Below are 26,870 nucleotides of genomic sequence, written 5' to 3'. Positions count from 1 at the left end.
TGTCTTCTAGAGAGTAACCACTACCTGGGGGGGAAACATTTTGAAAACATGAGCTAGAAGCCCAATGAGTGACTAACATTTAAAACATAAGTATCATACATAAAACTGATAGTAAAACTTAAAGCTTTAACTGAAAACATAAACAACATTCACAAAAACATTAACATAACATATCACATCTGTACATAGTTGGACTAGGCCTTACTTTGAGAGTGGCCCTCTTGCTCAACTCTCAATACTTGGCCTCTTTCCTGAGAGTGAACCCTCTTGTCCAATTCTTTACTTTACTTATCTGCTTAGCTGGGAGAAGGAATCCATTTGTCCAACTCTCCATGCTACTATAGGTTGAGGTGCGTCGCCTTTGTCCACTACTTTCTACCTAGCTTTCCTCATACTAACACAGGTTAAAGCATGTCACCTTTGTCCATCACCTTATCCCGTATTAACCTAGGTTAAGGTGTGTCACCTTCTTCCATCACCTTACCTAGTCTTACTTGTCCTATGTGCACGTAGACATCATTAGAACTCATATCTAAGACTTAGCTCCAATATCTTCATGCTTAGTCCTTCAGTATTGAGCTATTCATATATTTTGAGGCACATTCTTATCTCTATTAAGACTTAGTTGCCCTAAGGCATTTAGTACTAACGCATACTCATGATCATTGGAATACATAACATAACATTAAAGAGAGATGCATTACTTTGGAAACTATTTGAAAATAGTTGTCATAAATAGCTTTCAGTAAACATGAATTGCTAAATACATTTAAAAGTCACTCACAGTCTTTGGCAATCCTCTTAATGTACTTCTCCTTTTGATGTCAGACCTTCCAATGCCAAGCTCACTGTATGTTGAACAGTTAGAATTTTCTTCTAAGTGCTGAGTTTGTTATGCGACAGTCACATACACTATCAACGCATACCATGCGTCCATGTCTTGCCTTGGGCATTCCACACACTGCATTTCAACGCATGGCTTACCTTCTATATGTCCAAGCTTCCTAGCTCACACCTACACTCATCATCACATGGCCCATCGTCTAGCTAGCCTTTGTGCCAATCATTCTGCCCATGCACCCATCTTGTGGCACATCAGCGCATGCCCCATGCATTCATCCAATCGTGTGCCACGTGCTTTAGTGCCTCTTGCGCCTAACACCTTGCGCGCCTGCCTGCATCGCCCGCTCACTCTGTCACACAGACCAACGCCCACACAACATTCACTTGAGCTTATGGCCTCAGCATGCGTTGCATGGTCCAATGCTTCTCAATGTGTCCTTGCACCAACTCATCCCTTGCATGCAGCTCAGCCTTCAATGCGTGCGTTCAGCATCACCGTCTAGCCCTTCAAGTTGTTTGCTTGTTCATCCCAAGCAAAGGTGCCTGCTTGTTCAAGATCCCGAATTCAATTTACAATTTACATAACTAATTTTCCAGGCCTTTTCTCAATAAATTTCCTTCAATAAACTTTCTCTAAAATGTATTAGCAAGCTTACCTTAAAATCTCAACTCATGACTTCTTGTGGTTTGGTCGGAATCCTCAAATCATCAAGACTGGCAGTCCGAGAGCTCGACCTTCAGCCAGATTCTTCAATCTCTAGCCCAATTCCTCTGGAATTTCCTTCCAGCAATTCAACCTCAGCAACTAGACACACTCATGGATTGAATGGCTCTGAAATCACTTCATTCGAGTGAATTGCTCAAACCCTCTCTTTAAAGTAAAACTTCCTTTTATACTAGCAACTGCATGCTAACCCTTCACTGATAAGCTGCCACCTCATTCTTAAAGAGATAACAACATACCTAAGCATGACAGCTGGCTCAGTTAATCGTTCACTAAGCTGATTCTTTCCTCTTGGTCATCAATGTAAGGGTCAACTCTCAAGCCAACGCTTGTAATTACTTGGTTGCATGCCTCCTTTAACGATGCATCGTCTAACCTCAGCCAACGCATAACTCACCTTGAGGCTATCGCGTCCCCTCTATGGTCGTATACCTAGACCAACGCATGTCCTAGCCCATGCATAACTTAGTCTTAACACATTATTAACCAGTGTTAAGCCTTCCTCAACGCAAAACCACCAAGCATTGCATGCCTCATGAACTTTGCGTCAAGACTGACAATGCTTTCCAAGCAATTGTACAGTATTCCAGCGCAATCGCATACCTCATCGTATACTTCCTCACTTCATCACATAGCTATAGCATGCATCAAGTACAGCGCCTTACGCTCATCGTGGACCCCTACACACATTGTATATCTTATCGTCTAGTGTTTATTGTGTAGCCCACACGCCACTATGTGATCACCCTTGCGCAATGCCCTAACGCCCAACACCTTGCTCGCGTCTGGCCCATACTTGTTGCACGATGACCCTTCCTCATTGCATAATCATGCAAGCCTCTTGGCTGTCGCATGCCTTGTCAATGCATAGGGTTGCAAGCGCTCGATAAGACCACCTTGGCATGCACAACTCCAACACCTAGCTTCCTCCATACTTGGCCACACTTGGCCTCCACAAGAGCTCATCTAACCTCTAGAAGCAAGACTAGTGCATGAGAGCTTGTCTCCAACGGCCAGCACAAGGCTAACGCATAGGCTACACTACCAACCCTTAGCCATTTTATGCTTGCCTAACCTCTAAGGCAAAACCAACGCCTATTCTTCCAAACCAACGCCATCAATGCCTTGACCTATACTTAGCCAAATTTTCCTCTTGTTAAGCTATCTAAAACTCACCCGAGAGAATTTTTTCCAACACTTAGAATTTTCTTCCTCCATCTTCCTATTCCTTTCACAACTTTACTTTAACATATCCTTAGTCTTTACTTAGCATGCCTATTATACACTTAAGTAGGAAAAATGGAGTACGGGGTTTACATAGGTCATGGATTTGAAATAGTCAGTATTAAACAATAAACAACGTTATAAAGTAAAAGTGACTTATTTCTTGGTCATGTTCTTACACAAACTCTTTGCACAGGACGCCTCCACTTACATGTCTCCACATGAACAATTTGGGATCACATCATTTATACTAGATACAAAGTGGGCCGTATCTAATAGTGTTACTAGAATAAGGTACCCAACCTTATTCATATACTATAGACTGTTCTGACTATTTACTCAAACTTGATCCATCTTTATGTCTCCACATAAAGTCCAAGTATATAATAGCCATGGTTCTTGGTTTATTGGATTTCGTCTTTACAAGTGCAATTAACATATTCAACAATAGTTTTATTGAATAAACATCAATAACATCTTTATTGCATATAGAATATGTTTAATATTACAAATTGCAAGTTTTAGGATATATAACCTAACAACCAGTAGGTTCCAAAAATAAAAATCCTCGAAAAAGAAAAATAATTAATAGTCAAGAAGACTTGGTTGAGGATGTCAATACCCATGAAGAAATTCATGATACGACTAATAAGGAAGGTGGAATACATAAAGATAATAATGAGATTTCAATAAACCATGTCATGACAGGAAAAAGATGGAACCAAACTCATGTAGTTATTGATAGCATTTTTGCGTATGATGTTGCTCTTGATATTATATCTGAAAATGAAGATTCCGAACCAAAATTTGTTGAAGAATGTCGACATAGAAAAGATTGGCTTTAATGGGAAGGAAGCAATCGAGGCAGAATTAAACCCAATTTCAAAACGCCAGGTTTTTTTACCAGTAGTTCAAATACCAGAAAGTGTCAAAACTGTGGGATACAAAGGGGTATTTGTGAGGAAAAGAAATGAAAATAATGAGGTTACGAGATATAAAGAAAGACTAATTACATAAGATTTTTCACAAAGACCTAGTATTGATTATGAGGAGACGTATTCTCCGATGATTGATACAATTACGTTAAGATATTTAATTGGTCTAACTATGTATGAAAGTTTGGGTATGCATATTATGGATGTAGTCACAACATGTTTATATGAATCTATTGATAATGACATTTATATGAGAATCCCAGAAGGATTTAAGGTACCTGAAACATATAAATCAAATTCTCAGGAATTGTATTCAATAAAGTTACAAAGTTCACTATAAGGATTGAAACAATCAGGACGAATATGGTACAATTGCTTGAGTGGATATTTCTTGAAAGAAGGACATCAAAACAATCCAATATGCCCATGTGTTTTTATAAAGAAATCACAGTCAGGATTTGCTGCTATAATTGTATATGTTGATGACTTAAACTCAAGAAAAAAATTTGAAATGAAAGATCTCAGAAAAAGAAAATTTTGTCTTGGCTTGCAAATTAGCATTTAGGAGATGGGATATTTGTTCATTAGTCAACTTATTTAGGAAAAGATTTGAAAAGATTTTATATGGACAAAGCACATCCATTGAACATTCCATTGGAAGTTCGTTTACTAGATGTGACGAAAGATATATTTCGACCTTGAGATGATAATGAACTTCTTGGTCCTGAAGTACCATATATTAGTGCAGTTGGTGCACTTATATATCTTGTTAATAATATAAGATCAGATGTTGTATTTTCAGTAAATTTATAAGCAAGATATAGTTCTTTCCCAACAAAAAAAAACATTGGAATGAAATTAAGCATGTACTTCGTTATCTTTGAGGAACGATCAACACGAGTTGTTTTATTCAAATAAATCAAAATTTGATCTAGTTGGTTATGCAGAATCTGGATATTTATCTGATCCGTACAAAGCTAGATCTCAAACAAGTTATCTATTCACATATGGAGGAACTACTATATCGTGATGGTTAGTGAAACAGATCATAACGGCTATTTCCTCAAATCATGGTGAAATTCTTGCAATTCACGAAACTAGTCGAGAATGTATATGACTAAGATCAATGACTCAACACATTCGTGGAACATGTGGTTTGTTTTCTAGTAAAAATCTTCTAACGATATTATACAAAGACAACACAACATGCATATCCCAAATCAAATAATGATACATTAAAGGAGATATAACAAAACATATTTCAGCAAAACATTTTTACACTCATGATCTTGAAGAAAATGATGACATCACTTTACAATAAATTTTTTCAAAAGATAACTGATAAACTTATTTACAAAAGCATTACCTGCTGCAACCTTTGAAAATCTGGTGCACAACATTAGAATACGGTGACTCAAAGATCTTAAGTGATATTTTCATGAGAGAGAGTAAATATACTTTTTAAGAGTATCAAATTATATAAAATATGTACTCTTTTTCCTTCACTAGAATTCTTTTTTTTCCAATAGGTTTTTTCTTAGTAAGGTTTTAACTAGATATATTTCATATATAATGGGTATCTAAGGGGGAGTACTATAAACATATTAAATTAGGTGTAATGTAGATGCCCATTATTAGTGTCCATTGGCCATGTGTCACTTATCCATTATCTTGTACACGTGTCTCAATATTACACACTATTAGTATTCATACAATCCACCTTCTACTTGCCAAATTGCCTATAAATAGTGGCATTTGGTAGGTTTTGAAAGACACATATTGGTAATCAATCCAAAAAGATCAGAGAAAATGGAGAAATTAATTCTTTGTTATTTTATTTACTTTTTGTTATTTATCTTTTTTATTATAAATTATTATTATATTATATTTTCTCCATATCCGTGTTCTCATTGTGCAAATTCACAACAAATATCAATTTATATCTTTTATTACATTCCATTTATAATTTTATCAATTAAAATTCTAAACTTTTATAAGTAAATTAAATTGGACTCTAAAAAATACAGTCTATGTATCGATTTGAATTGTTCATTTTGTTCATTTGATATCTGAAGAAGTCTACACATATATAAAAATTGAGGCATTGACGATTTTTAGAGGTGATATTAATATAGGGTCTAAATTGGTTCAATTATGACAATTTATAAGTTTGATTGAAACAATATTAAATCTCATATTAAAATTTTCAAACATAATCTGAAAAAATATGTAAATTGACACGAAAAGACTAGAATTTACATTAATATGATTATTAACTTGAACCTTTAATATATACAACCATCAAAGTTCAAAGAGTATAAGTTGATAAATTTCATTTTTTTGAACCGAAAACATAGATGAATAATTGGAGAAACGGATTTGAAACTTTAAACCTTTTTTGAAAAAAAGATAGATGCTTTATTCCACGTTGGCAACCACAGGATTTAAAGTTTGATCCATGCCTCATTTTTGTTTTGCCTAAAAAATTTAAAATCTTCAATTAAAAGGAGACACTAAAGTTAGGCTACAAATTAACATCGTGAGGATTGTATATGTCAAATGCGCACATCACATAAGAAAGGCTCAAATAATGATTAACGTAGACCGAAAAGACTATTCTATTTTTATTTTTAGAATTTAACTAAAAATCTTATATAAGAAAGGTGAAATTATAATTAAAAAATGTTAAAAATAAAAGAGTAAAACAAAGGGTTATTTTTTCTCTTTCGAGGATACCACTTTACATGTGCGGAGTTTTCTTTCTTTTTTAATTGTGAGATATAAATTTTCTTGATTATTATCTGTAGAGATATCCAATTTTTCAGGACACAGAGCTTCCACGAATGAGACGGTGATTCTCCAATTAGTCAGGGAGAGGGAATAGGGGAAAAACATCCCCACCTCATCCCCACCCCGATTAGCTTCTACATATTTATTTAGTATAGTTATCTAATGTTATGTTGTTATTATTATTATATAAATATTATATTTAAATTTCAAATTTGATTATTTATTGAAAAAGATAATAAATATGTTTAATTTGAATATTTAAATTTAGATTATAATTTATCTTTAAATTCAAATTATCAGTTAAAACTAACTAATAAACAATTTAGTGATAAACTTAATTATTTAATTAAAAATTTACCTACATTAGTGATTTAAATTAATTGATTTTTTTATTAAAAAAAATAATGGAAAAAAATTCCTCACTGTAGACATCTCTAATTATATGTTCAATCTATACTAATAGATTATACTTATAAGAGAGATTTCCAAAGTATGGATTAATTGAATTATGTTATAGTTGAGGACTAAACTCTTCTTTCTAGTTACAAACTTACAACAGCAGCAAAGATGATAGATGAAACCTTTGACTTTTAAAGAAAAAGTTAAACTTATTAATTTCCAAATGTCGGTGACTGTCTTTTAAATCCACTTTAATTTTAGTTTGTTTTAAAAAATAAATAAAAATAAAGACCATAATTAATATAACTTTTTTTAAATGATTAACTATAAAGGGTATTAGACGTCTAAATAAGCTTAACGCAATAATAGTTGAGCTAACTTCCTTCTTTAGAGCCTAGAGGTCGAACATTGATCCCTCATCCTCGCAGCGGATATTAGGGTCGAAACCTAAACAAAGTAAATGCTTTCAATTAATCAATTCATACAACAAAACAGGGCAGGTTCTATGCAGAATCGCAACGAAACGGTAAACAGAAAAAGAAGACACAGCCAAACAGAACCCTACGATTTACACGCTTGGAGAAACAACAGCCACATAAATCACAAGATAGAATCGTCAGCCAAAGCATTGATCGGCCGGAAGAGGGCCGGGGATGTAGCCCTGTTCAAAGTACTGCAACCCAAAAACGACCAAGATGGCCAACAAACTCAAGTATGACAGACCTTCGACGGCGCCCAATAGCCCGAAAGGGCCGTTGGGCAGACCCGATCCAGTTTTCGTCTTCGTGTACAGAGACCAACCCACGACGCCCACCACCACTAAGTAGCTGATGCCTTCCAGTGCGCCTAGTGACCCACCTGGCCCCGGCGGCAGCCCGCACCCGGTTGTCTTCAGGGTATATAGCGACCAACCGATCACTGGGGTCGCCACTAATCCACCGGCTATAGCCACCGTCTCTGCAATGCCCCCTTCGCTCTCGCTTCCTTCCTTTGCCATGGCCTGAACCTTCACTCTTGTCCGTGGATTCGCCGGTTTACATGCCAAATTCAAACGATTAACCGGCAATGATCGCAATAAAGAAGATGATGAGAGGAGCATCTTTCCCAACTTCCTCCACTGTCCGTCTCTTGTGTGTGTGTGTGTGAGAGAGAGAGAGAGAGAAGTGGTGGTTCAGTCAAGACTTTCCACCTTATCCATCCGAGGAATATCACAAATATCTGATTAAAATCTGAACCAACGGTCTTCCTTAATAGATCAGGAATTAAGTATGAATAATCACAATCTGAAATTTTTACTCTACAGATCGTTACTCTGTTGTAACGTGAATGCGAACTATACAGGCAAATCTAGATGGTTGGCAGTCCAGACATGTAAAATACGAGTTTTAAACCAAATCTTGTTTCGCGTTAATCATACATATGTACCTTAATCCTGTTGGAAACAGTGAATTCTCCTTGATAATTGAATTCCCGAGGCCTTCCATAAACAGAGGGCCGTTCTTTCCCTAGAAGTCGGACACTTCCCATCCCCGCAGTTGTTCTACTTAAAAAAAAAAAAAAAAATGAAGGGTCGTCCTCCTAAATAAAACCAACGAAATGTTCTTCTACCATCACTTTTCTTTCATTTCGACATCGTTTCATTCCACTAAGCTAAACGGCTGGTTAAGATTTGTTACTTGCCAGTTGAACATGATACAGAAATCTGATGGCAATGTTGCCGACTGTATGCCATCGAGCTTCATCCACCTTTTGCTCTTATTGTTAACTGTTGGAGTGCTCCTTAACAATATCCATTCCCTGGGCATCACTTTGAGTCTTCTTCCCAACAGTACTTGGGATAGAATTCACTTTAGGAGGGTGTGGTTGACAAAAAGTTGATGACTTGCTAGTTACAGGGTTATACATCCCACGGGATACAAATTTACTCTCACTATCTTCTTTGACTCTGGACGGATGACCCATTTCTGAGATCTCAGTGGATATATTAGGTTTAGTTTCTATCGCCTTGTCTTTCTCTATAGAAGCCCCTTCAAATGTATCAACTTTAGGAGCTGCAGAACGGCCTGAAGCAATTACAGTTGTGGGAAATGCCCTTTCTGGTGGAACAGCAGGAGTATAATTAGAAGGAAGCAAATCATCCCAATTTTCTAGTAGCTCCTTGTAGACTTTCCGGAGGGTGACTTCAGTAAGACCTGTAACTTTACAAATTTCTGCTTGCGTCTTCCGCTTATCTTCTAATTGGCAAGCTAAGTATATAGCAGCAGCCGAGATGCTAATGGGATTCCTGCGAGTGCAGAAGCATTTGTTGATGACAACTTCCCCGATGTGAGTTGCCAGTTCCTAAAAATTCATAGTTGTTAACAAGCATGATAGAGGGAAAGTAATACATTACATGTTAAAGGTTAACGATCATTACCATATCCAAGATTATTGGTAAGGAGAACTACCAATGTCAGTGGTCGAGTAAAAATTTACTAGAACAAACACATGGACATAAATTTTATTGAACAAATTCGAAATTTATCTGTTTTGACATATTACATTCTAACCAAATAAGATTAATTATGAAAACTCAACACATTGCTGATTTATTTATTTATTTTTTAAAAAAGAGAGACATAATTTCTAAGGCTATAGAAAAAGTGAATCTATAGGTCGTACAAACGAGAATTACATTATGGGAATTTAAATTATTAGATAAGAAACAACTATTTCCACTCGCGGAGAACACGAGAAAGCAAAGGGTAGATATGAGATTAATCCACTCTAAGCCAAAGAAGATAAAAGAGAAGTACTCAAATTGATATTTATCAAACGCACATTGTAATTACTAAAACGTCAGAAGCAAAATGCTTTGGGTTTTGAAACCTGTGGGTGATTAAGAAATGAAAAGTTTTTGAAGGGATCAATGGACACTTAGAACAGTCGTGAAAGATTTGGAAATTTAAAGAAGGGCTACTTCAGAACCTCCCTTGGTTTTGTCAGGTGGGAGGGTGTCAGTTTTTTTCCTCATGTACTTCTCCCGAACAAATTTATCCATGAAGATCCTATAATTCCTCATCAACCATCTACCACTGGCAGAACATAAAAGTGTAAAATCCATAATGCATTTTACCCAGAACATTTAAGATCCAATGAAATTAGCTCTCAAGACATATTTATGTGCAAAGAAATTTCTGTCATTTTATGCTTTCAATCAGGAAACAGTACTTTTCCATTTTCTCATGCCGTAGAAGTTTTGATCATATTGGACAGAACGAACTCTATCTACAGTCCATACAAATCATCTTTTCAACATGACAATGCAGACCAATCAATATGTCTTAACCAGGACTAAGAAATGAAATTGAGGTACCTGAGCAGATTTATTGAGTTGGAGAAGAGTGCAGAACCTAGGCATATGAACTGATATGGAATTGCTGTTGATGGGTTGACTTAATTGCAAAGCTTCTCCCAAAATCTTGATGTACTTCCCTATCTCTTTTTGGGGTACATTCGCTGCAATGGAGATTTCCTGTTATACTCACAGTATACACCACTTTAGATGTCGTATTAGTACTAATGTAAATATGAAAAAACATAGGTCAAAATCACAATTGGTAGAAGACACCACTCGAAATCCAAAAATGCAGAAAGGAGCATGTACAGATAGCAACATATGCGAGGTTCGAACTCAAAATTTTACATTTTAACCCAAGAAGATTAAGCACTCCAAACTAATAATGTTGCAAGAAACTAGAAGAAGGATAACAATTGACACAATACGTAGAACCAGCCAGGGTAATTCATGAAATGCGAACAAATATTGCAGATAGTTATGCACTTTTGTAAAGAAATTCAGAAACGTATATGGCAAAAGATTTGACACTGAAAGCCACAGCCTCCCCAACCATCAAACAACAACATCAAAGGACATAGCCACATAGATTTCTCAATTTATCTTGACAGTGAATTTTCGCAAATCTCCTTGAACATAATGCGAGCACAACAAAACATATCATAACCAAACCAAGAATCAAATAACACCCCCAAATGAACATATTTAAAGTAAAATAAAGACCTGAAGGGTTCGGGGCTCCTGCGCCTCCCTAATAGCCTGCACAAGGGCAGCAGTGGCAAGCGCCTCAACACTCCGGTTCCTTAAACAAGTAGCCGAGCAACAATCTCTAAACAACTTAAACGCGTGCTCGGAAATATAGTAATCCAACCCCAAAAGAGAAGCCACATCGATAATCTGCATATAAGCCCTAAGGTTATCGACCACTACCGTCGAAGATGACGGCAAATTGGATGACGACGTAGACTCTAGGGTACGCTCGAGCTCCGCAAGGTGGCCGGAGAAGGAGAAGCAGGAGCGGAAGAAGAGTGGATTGTGCTCCAAGGACCAAGTGGAGAAGGCTGTAATGAAGCCAGTGGGCTCGAAAGGATCCAGAACCTGATCGTTCTGGTGGTGGACTGGAGGGGTGGGTAGGTCGGAGGTGACGAGACAAAGGGGGTTATCTTGAGCGCGAAGGTGGAAGAGGTGGTGGGGCTGGAATTGCCGTTCTTCGACAACGCGGCCGCAGGAAATGCACTCTGTGATGGACTTGCCGGTGCTCGAGGTGGCGCACCGCCCCTGCGCCGCCGAACAGTAGGGGCACTTCATTGACGTCGTTACAGAGCTGCTAAGGATTCGGATTCAGCGTGCGTATGTTTGGTAGTGATCGGATGACTTTGCAGGTCAATCGAATTCGAACCAACAATATCGCCTGCAATTTATACTTTTTGTTGTAGTTGCTAGGTTAAAGCACACTAGTATAGCTTCGGATTTTTTATGGATCTCCATTTTTTTGGAAAAATTAAATTTGTGGGGCTTTTTCTAAATGTTAGCATCACCGAACTTTTATTATTATTTTTTTTTTTCAAATTATTTTTTTTTATTTTTTTTTTCTTTGATATCCATGAGTGTCTATACCAGTTTACGCCCATCTCGACTAATCTCATAGAACAACCAGTCTGATCGTACAACAATTTAGAGTCAAGAGAGCTTTAGGATATTAAATCCTAAATACTAGATAGGTGACCATTTTATTTGTCCACTTTACGCTCTCACTCTCTTTGCTCTTTTGTTATCTATGTACTAGATTTGCATGTACATTGAAGTAGGAGAAAACTTTAAAATAATTAGGAGGAAGAAGAAGATGTTTTAAAGATGGAAATAACGATAGAGTTTGACAGAAGTATGAAGTATATAAAAGAGTATTATGAAACCTTAGTTCAGAAGTCAGGTAAAATAACATTTTTTTTTGCTCAATTTTTAAAAGAATGCGTACACAGGTTTTTTTTTTCAAAAAAAGTTTAATTAAACTGAAAATTTACATGTTCCAAACATAGTAAACTTTCAATTTTGTTTTCAATACCTCTCAAAGATTTTTTTTTAAGAAAAAAATTCATGAACACATATTTTAAAGAGAAATTCAAAAATATATTAACCATAATATCGAAATTTTATTTTTTTAAAAAAATATATATCTCATAGATTCGTTTATTTTTTTTTTAAAAAAAAATATGTATATATTTTCCCAAAAATATATCAATACAACATGAAAGTTCAAGGATATTTAGAAATTTATAGTGTAGAGACCGTCAAACACAAAATCAAAAATTTAATAATTAATTAGATACTTTCTAAAGTTAAAAAATCTATTAGACACAAACATAACATCATTTTATGGAAAAATTAAAAGGATATTGTTCTGTTAAAAACTATTTAGGAAAATATCGTTGTTTTCAAACTATTTGTAAATATATATATTTTTTTTTTCTTTTTTTTTTTTTAAATAAGTCAACCTAGATGTGTCAAATTTTGAACCCTCGACCTTCCCTTTTCGCTTTACATTTGCATGTCAAACTTTGAACCCTCGACCTTGCCCTAATATTATTATTGAGTCTGTTTAATTATCATTCTGAAGACCTTTCTTATAATTATTTAATGTGGAAAGAACGAAAGACCTTCCTCATTCCAGAGACTTTTCGGAGACCTTTCTCATTCCAGAGACCTTCCTCATAACACTCATAATTATTTGATGTGTTAAAAATAATTTTGTATTGGAAGAGAACGAAAGAGGGGAGAGTAAGAGAGAGAGCGAGAGCAAGAGCGAGATTTTGAACGAGAGTGAGATATCCGTACAAATTTTCCTTTTTTTTCTTTATTTAATTATTACATATTCCACCTTCTTCTTTCTTCCTTCCTTTCTTTTTTTTCTTTTTTTTAATTTTTCATTTTATAAAAACAATTTCTAAAAATATTTTATTATTATTTATAATTTTAAAAAAAAAAAAAAAAAAAAAAAAAAACTCTATCAGAATCTTGGTATCAAATATACAAAAGGAATCCAAGATCATTATTGTAAAATCTTTTAAACTATTGACCTCACTACTGTGATTAAAATTTCTGTTCTTTATATCAATAATACAATCTTATTTATAGACTTGCATGTGAAAGTTTTGAGTGTTGATTTGATTTATTATGTCCCCAAATTATTATCTAAAATATGTAAATTTGAATATTGAAGTTTTTTTTACCTAACTTTTTAGATTTAGACTATCTGATATTATTATTTATGTCAATGACATTTAAAAGCTTCTATATCAAAATAATTACTATTCATAATATATATATAAAAAAATAAATTAAAAAAATAATATCTCATAAAAATAAAAAAAAATGTAAATTAAATATCTCATTTATATAAAAATAATTACAAAAATCAATATGTACTACAAGGTGAACGTCGTCCATTTCGAGCTGGTTGTCATCGTCGGCTTCAAACTTGAGGTTGCTCGGGTTCTTTTTTATGTTGCTTTGGTACCTCTGCAGGTGCTTCATAATATAAATATTCATTATGCTCTCCACGACCCCAACCATGTCCATGCACGTATGAAGATGAACGACCAACATCTGAATCATAATGTCCTGAACCAAATGCTGGCATCATCATCATCGGACTAACATAATCAATTTGACTCTACGTCTGCATCATAGGGGACAACTCTTCCACATTATGTGCAACCTCATCAAACTCATCCTCTTCCCGAACAGGTCCTCTACGTCAATAATTCGTCTTCTATATAGCTTTGGTTGTCACTACATATAGCAAAAACCTGGTTTGGATCATTCGCAATCTCACGGAGTCTACGGTTGTTCGATCTCTGTGAATTATAAAACAATTAGACAATATTTAAAATAAATTAAATTAAAAATAATTAGATAATATTCATTTACCAGATGATCCACAACTGCTCCTAGACGAGTGACGTAGCGCCTTGTGATATTATTATACCAATGAATATATTCTGGAGTGACATCTGTGTCAAACTGTTCAAGAGAAGACCCCCACTGCAAGAAACCTTGCACGATAGTGCCATCGCATTACCAAATGTGCAACTTTTTCGGACCAATCTCCAGTTCTTAGGTCAATATCATGCAGTAGGGTTTAGTATTACAAGGTGATGGGACATTCTGCTAAAAACCGAATTGTCTCATCACCCTGTCGGGAAGATGCCACTCACCAATGTGAAAACATATGAGAGGACTCATCGTCCACCATATGTTTTGACCATTCGTATAAAAATTAGGCAAAGTATGCATAATAATTTTGTACGGCTCTCAAATAACTGAAACACAAAATATTATATTAGAGAATATTAAAGACAAATATAATAAAAATGTGTATAAAATAATCAATTAGGTTTAGTGTAATGTACCTGTTCAAGTTGAAGCAGATCAAATATGTATCTATACTGGTTGACTACATGTGTGGTTGTCCTAGTCATACAAAATTTGTCTATCCACCTAAATTTTTAAATTGATAATTTAGAATTTAAATTAACCAGATTAGTGATATAAAAATTAAATTGAATTAAAACAACATACCGAGAACCATAGGCTCGTCCAACTAACTGAGCGTCATTAACATGTTGTAGTTGTGGAGCCATTGTTGGAAATCGCTCCCAAGCCCATAATTGCAAAAGTATGAAAGGTCCAGCTATCTCTCGAACCTCAAGTCTTGTTGCTTTGCATAGTTATCTGCCAAACATGCTCTACCCCACGAATATCTTATGATGGTCGTCTGCATCATCTGTGAGCTCACGAAATTGTGTTCCTAACCATATTAAACTTAACATCGATCCTTTATTCTTGTCGGCAGGTGGGGTTGCACCGAGATACAGTTGACAAACTTCTGACCACTCATCATACATCACTCCGGTGACCAGCTCACTGTCAACAGGTAACTCCAACAACATTTCTATGTCTTGTAGAGTGATAGTGCACTCTCTAACAGACATATGAAATGTATGCGTCTCGGGTCTCCATCTCTCGACCAAGGCTGTGATTAGATGCCAGTCCAACTAAATAAATCCTAATCTGGCAACCCCATAAAATCCAGATGTGTGTAGTAGCGGTAGTATTCGAGGGTGGAGCAGGATAGTGCGCTGGAGAACTGCCTCCCGACGCCTGTAAGACATTTCTCCTCTTTCCATACAACAGATGATCGATGAATAGACTGGTCATACAAAACATCGAAATCAACAGGTCTGGGTTTAAAGCCATGATCTGGAAAAAAAATATATTTATTTCTCAATTAAAAAAATATTAGTTTCTCAATTAGAAGAATAATGTACAACTTAATTAAATAATGTACAACTTAATTAAAAGAATAATGTACAACTTAATTAAAAGAATAATGTACAAGTTAATTAGAAGAATAATTTACAAGTTAATTAAAAGAATAATGTACAACTTTATAATAAAAAAAATTGAATATACAATAAATTTATTTACTTTTCATAGAAATATATATATATATATATATATATATATATATATATATATATATGACCAATGAGAAAAAAAGCTAATAATCATTAATGAAAAATAACAACAATAACAAAATTTTGAATTGTAAGAGTGAGCGAGATTGTAAGAGAGAGCAAGATTGAGAGAGCGAGATTGTGAGAAAGAGCGAGATTGTAGGAGAGAGCGAGACGCATACATTCCATAAACGTTGGAGATTGTCCCATCCTACAATCTTGCTCTCTCCTACAATCTCGCTTTCAATCTCGCTCTCTCCTACAATCTCGCTCTCAATCTCCCTCTCTCTTACAATCTCGCTCTCTCTTACAATCTGCTTCACCCGCTTATCTTCCTTGTCGAGGGTTGAAGTTTCAACTTATGTAAATCTAGCATTTCCTTGTTGAGGGTTGAAGTTTCAACTTATGTATGTCGAAACTTCAACCCTCGACAACCCTAATTTACGTATTGTTTCCAAGTTTTTTTTTTTGTTTGTCGAGTTCTCAACTTCGACCTCTACATTAGTCGAATCCTCAACCCTCGATTTCTAGCCTCGAACTCCCAAAACCACAATATTTCTCTAATAAATTTCAAAACAACAATATTTCTCTAATAAGTTTTGAAAACAACAATATTAATATTAAAGGTCCATCATTTTAGATACTAAACATATACTTCAACCTTAAAATTTTAATTTTAATTTTTCGTAGTTGAAGAAGTTTCAATTTGTGAGAAAAAAAAAGTTTCTATTCCGCAAACATTTACATTTGAACTCGAAATGAACTTAAAATAATTGAAAAAATTATTAAGAAATAATTTAAAATAATAATTCAATTCATAAAAAATTACCATGTATATAGCTTTAGATAAAGGATACGAACGATTGATGATTAAACGACAAGAAGGTCAATACGAGCCATAAAAATCTAATATCAAAGGATGCAAGAACCGTATCAAATAGGAGACTCTGGTTATATAAATGGTAGGAAAGTGAAAGTATGACATCTAGTTTGATGTTGATTCATTTTATAAATAGAAAATCATGATGGTGCAAATGGTAGGAAAGATCATGGTAGAATTATAAGTATGAAGATCATGGTAATACAATCATAGACAAAACCTTGATTAATATATGAAATTTAGTAATTTTCATAGCAATATTCACGAAACAATCTCAAGAATGTGTAATATACACAAACGGGTCGGGTCGGGTCAATCTACTAAAACAGTTCATCAAAGCCGTTTCATTAGATTCATAATTCTATCACAGAAATTCACATAGACACTCGACTACAGCATCGGTATTAGGAGTTATCCAAAGAAATAATCACAGAAATACAAATAAAACTCTAAAAAGTAAGCAAAACCATGGGCTGGAAGTATAATTTATGTTCCTCTTCCTACCTGTTTATAAGATTATCGAATATGAGACTTTCCAAAATTTATCTTTCACCTTTATAAATAACATTAACAAATATCATTCTAACATTCTAAGGCAAAGAGGCTGTTTGACCCATCTTGCAATACTGTAAAGCAAAGGGGGAAAAAATCAAAATTTTAAAGAATATAGATTTGCCAATCACTGCCTCCTACAAACTGCAGACAGCAATCTAGTGGCAGAAAAGGCAGAATAGAGAGGCCTCGAACCTTGGATCATCATTAACATCATCCATGTCACAGCTTACTCCCAGTTTTGGTAGCTGTCTCCCTGCTTTTATCTGCTATTTTCTGCCTCTTTGTGAACTCTCGTGCAGTCTGATAATAAATATTAGAAGAGTACAGAGCATAGAGGTTAGAGTAACTTGACAAGGCAAGCCAGATGAGAAAGGAAAAGTGAAATGTTTCCCAAGCATAGTTTCAGCATCTTCCTCAAAAGCTTAGGTTTCTTTTAGGTGTTTTGAGATGCTAATACAAAAGGTAGAAAAAATTTTAACTGTAAAACACAAAACAAAAGACTCATTGGTACAAAAGGAAAAGATATTGACTCTCCTAGTCGATGATAACCAATTATCATCTTTGCATGTGTAAGAATATGGGTACGTGGTAACTTGGCTATAGCACTAGTTTTCTTTTTACAACGAAATTAGAGGATATGCTTAAGATTATCAGTGCAATATCAAATATAATCTACTAATAATATGTCTACATCCTACTGTAGTAAACTATGTCACCAAAAATTAGTAAATTTCCCCCACTCCTGGAAATTTTGATCAGAAGTAGGATTGCCTTGATTGGTTTTTGCAGCCTACTCAACCAGGCATCTTACACATTGGAAATTCTTGAGAACCGTTTTGGAGTTGAGTTTAATTGTATAGTTTTGAGAACAAAAAATTAGTCGATGCCTGTTTTGTGTTCTATAACTTTTTTTCAAAGTTATTTCTCTTACTTCTAGTAAGCAACCGTTTGTTTTGGAATAGATGTAGTTTTCCGTTAAAATATAATGGACTTACAAACACGTTTCTGGTTCCCCAAAATAAATAATGGACTTTTAAGAAACAATCTGTTTGAGTACAAGTTAACCTCAAGTTTTATAAATCACAAGATCACACCTCTATAAGCAGTTCATATTTAGGATGCAGAGTGGTATAGAGGACAACAAACCTCACTGTCCGTTAAAAGCTAGTGATCAATGAAGAACAAGCTGTAGTCTCCTATTTGAGAGTCTGGGATCACTAAAATTCCTTCCCAGGCAGCTATAGCGAGAGCGATAATAAAATGTCAGCTCTTATCATTCTAAATCAGGTAGCTGGAGTGAATATAAAATAACCTCAACTTTTACAAGTCCCCAGATTACATCTCTTGAAAACAATTCTATATTTGGCAAGAAAGACTAAGAACTTGATTCTTTTTTAGGCTGCAGGATGTTATAGAGGATAATAAACCTCCCTGTCTTTGTAAGCTAGTGATCGTTGAAGAACCAACTGTCGTTTCCTATTTGAGACCACTATAAATCTTTATCAGGCAGCAAAGCGAAGATGAAAGCTGAATGGCCATCTAAATTGGTTATGGAGGGAGGCATTGGCAAGCAGGTAAAAACTGTTGCAAACCTTAGACATGTCAGTCATTGCTCCCTTGTACATCTCATGAAGTGATAGGCTTGGTGTAACGGTCATGCTTGTCCAGGGCCTGTTGCCCATGGCCGCATGCCCAATCCAACCCCCTTCTAGCATATTTTCATGTCCTGTATTGTATTAGTTTAGTTAGCTTGCTTTCTTTACATTTTCATTGTAAGTGACCACTCGCCCTTTTGCATATGCAAGGGCGCCAGTTGGCTTTTTGTTCAGAATGCACTATATGGGGATAAGACTAACCATCATTTCCTCATACCCGGAGTAGTACTCTATAAAGCCGTTGTTGTTGCTTATTGCTTTCTAGTCTACTACAATCTTTCTTTCTTTATTCACACTCACAAATCTTCTTACGAAAACCTTTTCTCCAAACCCGTTTTCTAAAACCGTTTTCCCTAAAACGGGGGTGGAGGTTGCAAGAGGCACTCGGTGTGCCATCGGCAGTCCGTAATCGAGTTGGCTGGCTTGTTCGTGAGCGGGAACAAGTGCCGCACAATCGCTAAGAGAAGCTTCTGAAAGAGCGATTGTGACAGTTGGTATCAGAGCCAAGGTTGGCTTATAGAGAGAGATCAGTGACCATGTCGGCGACGAAGAACCTGAACAAGTCCCATGTGGACAGATTGGTAGAGATAGAAGAACAAATGCTCTACCTGAGAGAGGTCCCAGATAATGTTCGTTTCCTTGAGACTCGGCTACAAGAAGTTGCCGAGAAAGCCGATGGAATTGATGCGGTGGTTGGCCGCCTAGACGGATTACCCGTCAGAGAATTGATGATGAGGGTAGAGACCCTCGAGACCAAAACAGTACGGTCCGGCAACTTTGAACGAGGCGATAGCTCCTCGGGTTCTGTTGCCCACATAGAGGAGCGTGTCGAAGAGCTGGACAGCTCCCAAAAAGCAATACTTCAGATGGTAACCGACCTATCTGAAGACTTTCGATCGGCCCTGGATGTCGTCAGAGCCGAGATAGCGGATGTGAGTGCGAGGGTGAATCTCACCATCCGAGCGGTAGGGAACCAAGCCCCACCTGGGGGAGCAATGGCAGTGAGCCGAATAAAAATCCCAGAACCGAAACCCTTCTGTGGGGTGCGAGAAGCGAAGGCCCTGGAAAATTTTATCTTCGACCTTGAGCAATACTTCAAGGCGACGAACACAGTGGCTGAAGAGTCGAAAGTCACAATAGCAACGATGCATCTAATTGAAGATGCAAAACTGTGGTGGAGATCACGATTTACAGACATACAGGAAGGACGTTGCACTATTGATACTTGGGATAGATTGAAACAAGAACTTCGTTCGCAGTTCTTCCCTGAAAATGTTGAGATCTTGGCTCGACGAAAACTCAGAGAGCTAAAGCAAACAAGTAACATCAGGGACTACGTAAAACAGTTTGCAGGACTCATGTTGGACATACGAGATATGTCCGAAAAAGACAAGGTCTTTTGCTTTGTGGAGGGGCTGAAACCGTGGGCAAAAGCAAAACTATATGAACAGAGAGTACAGAATCTCCCCTCTGCCTATGCGGCAGCTGAACGACTATACGACCTTAGCACTGACTCACAAGATGTGAGGAAGCAATCAACTTCCTCAAATGAGGAAAACAGAAACAGCCGTTCCAGCCCTCCCAGGGCTGGGGGAGGAGACAAGAACACAGGGGGGACCGTAAATCATCCCAACCGAGATCAGGAAACAACTGGCGGGGGCCGCCACAACAGCATAACAATTACAATCGCCCCCTGTCTTGTTTCATATGTAGAGGGCCACACAGAGCGCGTGAATGTCCAAATCAAACCGCGTTTAGTACTTTTCAAGCCACATTAGCCTCTACCTCCGGAAACGAGGCCGAACTAGAGGAGACGGTAACCGAGCCAGCGGCAGAAATTGAGAATCCCAGGATGGGGGCATTGAAATTTCTGTCTGCACTCCAGAAGAATATGGGAAAGGCGACGGAGCCACTAGAGAAAGGTCTCATGTATGTGGACGCTTGGGTCAACCAAAGATCGGCCAAAACCACTATGGTTGACTCTGGGGCTACCCATAACTTCATGGCGGAAACGGAAGCTCGCCGCCTGAACTTGAATTGGGAAAGAGATGCAGGAAAGATGAAAGCTGTGAATTCCGCAGCCCTACCGATTTCGGGGATAGCGAAGAGAACTCCGGTAAAGTTAGGAGACTGGAAGGGCCTCGTCGACTTCGTGATTGTCAAGATGGATGATTTTGATGTGGTACTGGGGATGGAATTCCTACTTGAACATAAAGTCATACCAGTGCCCCTCGCCAAATGCTTAGTCATTACCGGATCTACACCGACCGTAGTCCAAGCAAGTATCAAGCGGCCAAATGGAGTGAGAATGATCTCAGCCCTCCAATTGAAGAGGGGCCCGGCCCACGACGAACCCACGTTCATGACCATCCCAGTAGAATCGGTTGAGTCCACTGAGGAGGAGATCCCCCAAGACGACCTATTTGTCTTGGAAGAGTATCGAGACGTCAGGCCGAGAAGCTTGCCCAAGTCCCTACCCCCACGAAGGGGGATTGACCATGAGGTCGAGTTGTTGCCAGGGGCAAAGCCGCCTGCCAGGAAGGTATATCAGATGGCCCCGCCCGAATTGGCTGGGCGTCAAAAACAGTCAGACGAGTTGTTAGGTATGACTCAGCTTAGCTTCGATATCCAGCAGAGTTCCGCGGTCGGAAAGGCGGCCCTCGAAGTGTGCGACAGACAGCCACTCAGGCCACACTTGGTGGACCACCCTTATGCAGGCAAAAGTCCTCAGACACATAACTTCACTAAAGAGTGGAGCAAAACCCCTGAGATAGCTCGCGCCTACCTAGAAAGAGCATCAAGGAGAGTGAAGAAATGGGCTGGTAAGAAGCAGAGGGCCCTTGAGTTTCAAGCTGGGGACAAGGTCCTGATCAAGCTACGACCGGGACAGTTTCAGTTCCGAGGCCAGAGAGACCAACGGCTAGTAAGGAAATACGAAGGTCCAGTGGAGGTAATTGAGAAGGTCGGGAGAACCTCATATAGGGTTCAGTTACCCTCATGGATGAAGATTCATTCGGTCATCGGTGTGAACCTCCTGAAGCCCTATCATCCCGAACCCGAGGATGGACAGCGGAACATGCTAAGGCGCCCATCAGTCACGATGAAGAGTTTTGCTGAGAAAGAAGTTGCACAAATCTTGGGTAAACGTACGCGCCGCAGTGGAAGACCCAGACGAGAACTGACAGAGTTCTTGGTGAAATGGAAGGATCTCCCCGATGAAGAGATCAGTTGGGAGCGGGCCGAAGACTTGAAGAATGCGGCTCCGGCCATCGCAGGTTTTGAACAAGGTCGGTTGACGGGGACGTCAACCAATTAAGTGGGGGAGAATGTAACGGTCATGCTTGTCCAGGGCCTGTTGCCCATGGCCGCATGCCCAATCCAACCCCCTTCTAGCATATTTTCATGTCCTGTATTGTATTAGTTTAGTTAGCTTGCTTTCTTTACATTTTCATTGTAAGTGACCACTCGCCCTTTTGCATATGCAAGGGCGCCAGTTGGCTTTTTGTTCAGAATGCACTATATGGGGATAAGACTAACCATCATTTCCTCATACCCGGAGTAGTACTCTATAAAGCCGTTGTTGTTGCTTATTGCTTTCTAGTCTACTACAATCTTTCTTTCTTTATTCACACTCACAAATCTTCTTACGAAAACCTTTTCTCCAAACCCGTTTTCTAAAACCGTTTTCCCTAAAACGGGGGTGGAGGTTGCAAGAGGCACTCGGTGTGCCGTCGGCAGTCCGTAATCGAGTTGGCTGGCTTGTTCGTGAGCGGGAACAAGTGCCGCACAATCGCTAAGAGAAGCTTCTGAAAGAGCGATTGTGACACTTGGCATACAGTATATCAAGCCTTCGGTAAAGAACCCAATTTTTTCCCTTCGGGGACATCCAATAAAATTGATAAAGAACCTCAATTTTACTGATGATGTATGGGAAAATTATCTAAACCAACTAAAGAGTTGTACAAATTGCCAAGTTTCTGAATAGGCAACAACACGAGAGCCAAGGTTAGGATCCAATTCATCAAATGGAAACGTAGGGTTGTTGGGTTGCACTCGATAGTCAATTGGTTCATTTTTCTACAGATTAATGTGCTACAGTGAAAACTTGTTATATCGAATAATTTTAATAACTTTCACACAAATGAAAGTATAAGGGAAACTGACACACAGGAAGTACTAGGAACCCATCTCCCCTCTAGCACCTTGCTCGTATGTCATCTTAAATAATATTCCTCTAAGCCATATTTAATCGCCGTATCATGTTAGTATGCATCATTTCCTAATTTCGTCGAAGTTTCATGAGAATCATAGTCAGCTACAAATCTGCAATTGTAACCGAAGCTCAACCCCCATCCACTTATCCGAAAAAGTGCAATCTCAGATGAATTATGAAGAATATAACCTCCGTCAAAGTAAGTGGGTGCGGAGGGAGAGGCCAAACCATTAGCATTTAATTTTAAGATAACGTCCCACATAATGATTATTAGAAGAATTGCAACACTCAGACTTAGGAACGGAAGAAAAAAAACCCTCAACTCCAACTGTTCCTGGTTTGCAATTATAATCCATAGAATGCCCAAGATACCCTTTTCGTATGCTAAGAACATAAGATCATAAGGGGATATTAAAAAGTAAGCATCAGAGAGCAATAACCAACCGTGGATTGCTCCGAAGGCGTATCAAGAACAATGGAGTGCACGGACATCCGAGCGATCTCAGAAATTGCAGCCTCTCTATCACCAGGCACTTCACTGGTCAGGTCCTCGTATGCAGCCTCGAATGCCTCTTGCCAGAAACGCGGTAACCTGATCCGGCGATTATTTGTATAAACATCCCACATGTGCTTCACTATCTTCTCCCTTTCCTCCATCTCCTAAATTTCGAAACCAGCAATTGGGAAGAAAACCATGAAATGGATGTGTTAAATTCGATCAAGATCTGGCTGAGAAATCAAGAATAGAAACAGATAAAGATAGATAGAGAGGGGAATAGACTGACAAGCACATCGAGATCGTCATGGATGTTAAAATCGATATCATCAGATAGGCCGTTGAGATTACCGGCGGACCATCGAAGAGAGACGGTGCCGGTGAACATAGACCAAAATGCAAGCAACAAAATGGCAGCCAATGCCCAGAACTTGTAGCGTCCTTTGCCGAATAAACTCGAAACCGAGCTCTCTTTCTTCCCGGCACTCGCTATCGTCGTTGGAAGGACATCGTCGTCCTTCATATCGATCAACGACAATAAGAAGAAAAAAGAAAAATCAAAATACTGGAATCAATGTCCTAGAAATCGATTGTATAAACAATGAAGGAATTATGGCCTCGCTTTTTTTCTCACTGAATCGAAGGGAGAGTTTCTTCTCTCACTGAAGAGAGAGAAAGAAAGAGAGGCTTCTTCTTGATCTATCAAAATATTATACTGTGGCCCACCACGTATAATTTTACAGTATAATTGGATTTAGATTTAATTAATATCTCAAATGATAATAAAAATACGTGGAGGGATTATTTTATTATTACTATTATCATTTTTTAAAAAAAAAATACGTGGAGGGATAAATCTTTGCCTAGGACCACCGACGTAAAACCACGTCGTTTCGATATAGTAAGATACTAAGATGACAATGTCAGACAATGTTTTCATTTCACAATTAAAAGGCTATTTGATTTTTCAAATTTACTTTCTCAACTAGAAAAAGACATGAGATAAAAACTATCATCATTTTATTGAGATTGAAAACCTATCATTATTCGGTAGGTTTGAAATTTCAAAATGATATATATTAATGTGTGATTTCGATAAAAAATGTACAGGCTGAATTAGTTGTTTGAATCGATTCATGAGAAAAATAATGTGCAAACAAATTTATTAGGGTCTGTTGTACCCTATGTTTATTGCTTAAGTTAGTACATGGTTTGAAGTAGTGTCGAACCTTGAGCTTAGAGTAGATTATGTTCTTTATTAATGGGATTGATCTCTTTATTTGCTTGTTTTCCTTCTAATATGCATATTGGGGTTATGTAATGAGTCATGGAGAAATGAGGATGAAAGGAGATATTCATCTTGCCCCAATTATGTAAGCTCAATAGAACATGACGCCTTTAAGTACTTCATTTTGTTAGGGTGTTTGTTATTAGAGTATGATTGACTTATTTATTACAGAAAAAACTTGAACAACGTGTTTATGTAACATGTTTCGTGTCGTGCTAATCATTCCTTGAGATTGTTTTCTTAGATATTGACATGAGTAATGCATATTTGCTGGTGTGTTTCCTTGTCCTCTACAACATGTCATACAACATGCCGTGATATTATCTGTGACATTGTTACTTGACAAACAAAAAAATCTGCAGAATATTTTTTTCCTTATCTATCAGCAGGATTTTTCAGATTTCGTAATCTGCTGTATTTTTCCTTGCAGAGTTGATTTATTCTTTCCTTGAATATATTCTCAACCTTACCCAAATATATATGATGATCATATTCAATTTTAGGGTTGGCCATTTTAAAAAATATTCAGGCCATTGTCTTGTGTTTGTACTGAAAAACACAAGCGTGTCAATCTATGAGATTGTGAAGCTTTTTCCATTTGATCACGAGCGCCTTTAGATCTTATTAATTCGTTCAAAACGAGTACTGTTTTTGTGGTGGTTGAACTTTGATTCAGAATCTTTGTTGATCTTGAAGTTGTATCATTGTTGAAGCGTGCTTCGTGAGAAGATTGGTTGGTCTTAGGGGGAGCCTAAGACATCATCTCTTGAGAAGAGATTCTCTAACTTAGGGGGATCCTAAATTCATAATGTGAAGAGATATTTACAAGAAGGTGGAAAGATACTAGTAGAAAAGGAGTCTCACACTTAGAGGGAGCCTAAGTACATTGAAGTTGAGGGGATCTCACACTTAAGGGGAGCCTAAGTTCCATTGAGAGAGAGTCTTAAACTTAGGGGGAGTCTAGTGTCACTGTAATTGCCATTTATTTACAGATAAGTGCATCATTGTAATTGCTTGAATTTATATAAGTGAATATATCTTTCCATAGGCATACTGCTCCTCAGACATAGGTGGTATTGCACCGAACTAAGTTAACAAATTCTGTGTTCTATTTTGGTTTTAGTTTTCTATGTTTAGTTATAATGTTTTTGGAAATGTTGTAACATCTTATGTGACAAGTTTGGTTATTTGTTAAATAACCTAAATTCTCATTTGGTATTAGAGCGTATCTCCATTACTTTTGGTGTTTCAATATGAATTTATTCAAATGGAAGGAATCAAATAGGGTGGATCTACTACACATCTCCCAATGTTGGCTGGAACGAACTACTCATATTGGAAGGCTAGAATACAACATTCTTAAAGTCTATTGATCACATGATTTAGAAAGAAGTGGTAACTGGATGGACTCCTCCTCAAATTATTGTTCTTAATGTTGGGAACACTCCTAAAACCGAATGGATTGATGCTGAGGGAAAAACATCCTCAGGGAATTCTAGTGCCCTTAATGATATCTTCAACGGTGTGGACATAAATATCTATCATCAGATTAGTGTTGGAATGTATGTTCTAAAGCCTCATAGTTAATATGTTATTTGAAATAATGGTTGATTATTTTATATATGCAATTATCCATTAAGAAAAGATCCAAGGTTATTTTATGAAATTTGAACAGTATGTGGTAGATATACATGTGGATTATATTCAAGTAATAACTTAAATGGTCTGTAGTATATGGATAAGTTTGAGTGCCTTATCTCGGTGACACTACGAATACAACCTACTTTGTAATTATTACAAGAGTTGTAAAGTTTACAAATATTCATGAAGCGGATTTGATCCTAATAATTCATATGAAGACATATGAGTGAGCGTATCCTATGAAAAGAGTTTTTATAAGACCAGAACGTGATATAATTAGTCTTTCTTTATAACACCGTTAATTGAAGAGATTATCATTTCATAGGATGACCATAGGTGACTCGACCTCAATCCTGAGTGAATTATGAACTCAT

General features: G+C 37.2%; 3 protein-coding genes and 1 long non-coding RNA gene across 4 annotated transcripts; all 4 read right to left on the bottom strand.

Moving 5' to 3' along the window:
• Positions 1-7,363: 7,363 nt before the first annotated feature.
• Positions 7,364-8,147, bottom strand: LOC120073396 (anti-muellerian hormone type-2 receptor). The gene has a single exon (XM_039026235.2). The coding sequence runs from the start codon at positions 8,012-8,014 to the stop codon at positions 7,532-7,534; it is 483 nt and encodes a 160-aa protein (XP_038882163.2). The 5' UTR covers positions 8,015-8,147; the 3' UTR covers positions 7,364-7,531.
• PBRP (plant-specific TFIIB-related protein) lies at positions 7,364-11,772 on the bottom strand. Its single transcript, XM_039026234.2, has 3 exons — positions 10,976-11,772; positions 10,271-10,429; positions 7,364-9,255 (listed from the first exon to the last, which is right to left on the bottom strand). The coding sequence occupies exons 1-3, from the start codon at positions 11,558-11,560 to the stop codon at positions 8,677-8,679; spliced, it is 1,323 nt and encodes a 440-aa protein (XP_038882162.2). The 5' UTR covers positions 11,561-11,772; the 3' UTR covers positions 7,364-8,676.
• Positions 11,773-14,606: 2,834 nt separating this feature from the next.
• On the bottom strand, positions 14,607-15,511 carry LOC120074606 (uncharacterized). The gene is made up of 2 exons (XR_005481026.2): positions 14,831-15,511; positions 14,607-14,749 (listed from the first exon to the last, which is right to left on the bottom strand). It is a non-coding gene; the product is annotated as an uncharacterized LOC120074606 (long non-coding RNA).
• Positions 15,512-16,966: 1,455 nt separating this feature from the next.
• Positions 16,967-24,300, bottom strand: LOC120074752 (polyol transporter, putative (DUF1195)). Its single transcript, XM_039027985.2, has 3 exons — positions 23,857-24,300; positions 23,516-23,731; positions 16,967-17,503 (listed from the first exon to the last, which is right to left on the bottom strand). Exons 1-3 carry the CDS (start codon positions 24,088-24,090, stop codon positions 17,423-17,425), a joined length of 531 nt encoding a protein of 176 aa, XP_038883913.1. The 5' UTR covers positions 24,091-24,300; the 3' UTR covers positions 16,967-17,422.
• Positions 24,301-26,870: the final 2,570 nt, after the last annotated feature.

Source organism: Benincasa hispida, chromosome 3 (assembly GCF_027475165.1).
Source record: "Benincasa hispida cultivar pf3 chromosome 3, pf3_genome.v1.1, whole genome shotgun sequence".
NCBI classification, from domain to species: Eukaryota; Viridiplantae; Streptophyta; class Magnoliopsida; order Cucurbitales; family Cucurbitaceae; genus Benincasa; species Benincasa hispida.
The sequence above is the reverse complement of the archived record's forward strand: the minus strand, read 5'-3'. Positions and strand labels throughout refer to the sequence as shown.

Bases quoted from the DNA above. Each gene is read 5' to 3' on its own strand.
- LOC120073396 (XM_039026235.2), bottom strand. From the start codon at position 8,014: ATGCTCCTCTCATCATCTTCTTTATTGCGATCATTGCCGGTTAATCGT.
- PBRP (XM_039026234.2), bottom strand. From the start codon at position 11,560: ATGAAGTGCCCCTACTGTTCGGCGGCGCAGGGGCGGTGCGCCACCTCG. The intron at 10,430-10,975 runs GTCTTTATTTTA...TGAGTATAACAG, and splicing joins AGGAGCCCCGAACCCTTCAG to GAAATCTCCATTGCAGCGAA. The intron at 9,256-10,270 runs GTACCTCAATTT...ATGAATTTTTAG, and splicing joins AACTCAATAAATCTGCTCAG to GAACTGGCAACTCACATCGG.
- LOC120074752 (XM_039027985.2), bottom strand. From the start codon at position 24,090: ATGAAGGACGACGATGTCCTTCCAACGACGATAGCGAGTGCCGGGAAG. The intron at 23,732-23,856 runs GTCAGTCTATTC...TTCGAAATTTAG, and splicing joins ATGACGATCTCGATGTGCTT to GAGATGGAGGAAAGGGAGAA. The intron at 17,504-23,515 runs GTTGGTTATTGC...ATTTATTATCAG, and splicing joins CGCCTTCGGAGCAATCCACG to ACTGCACGAGAGTTCACAAA.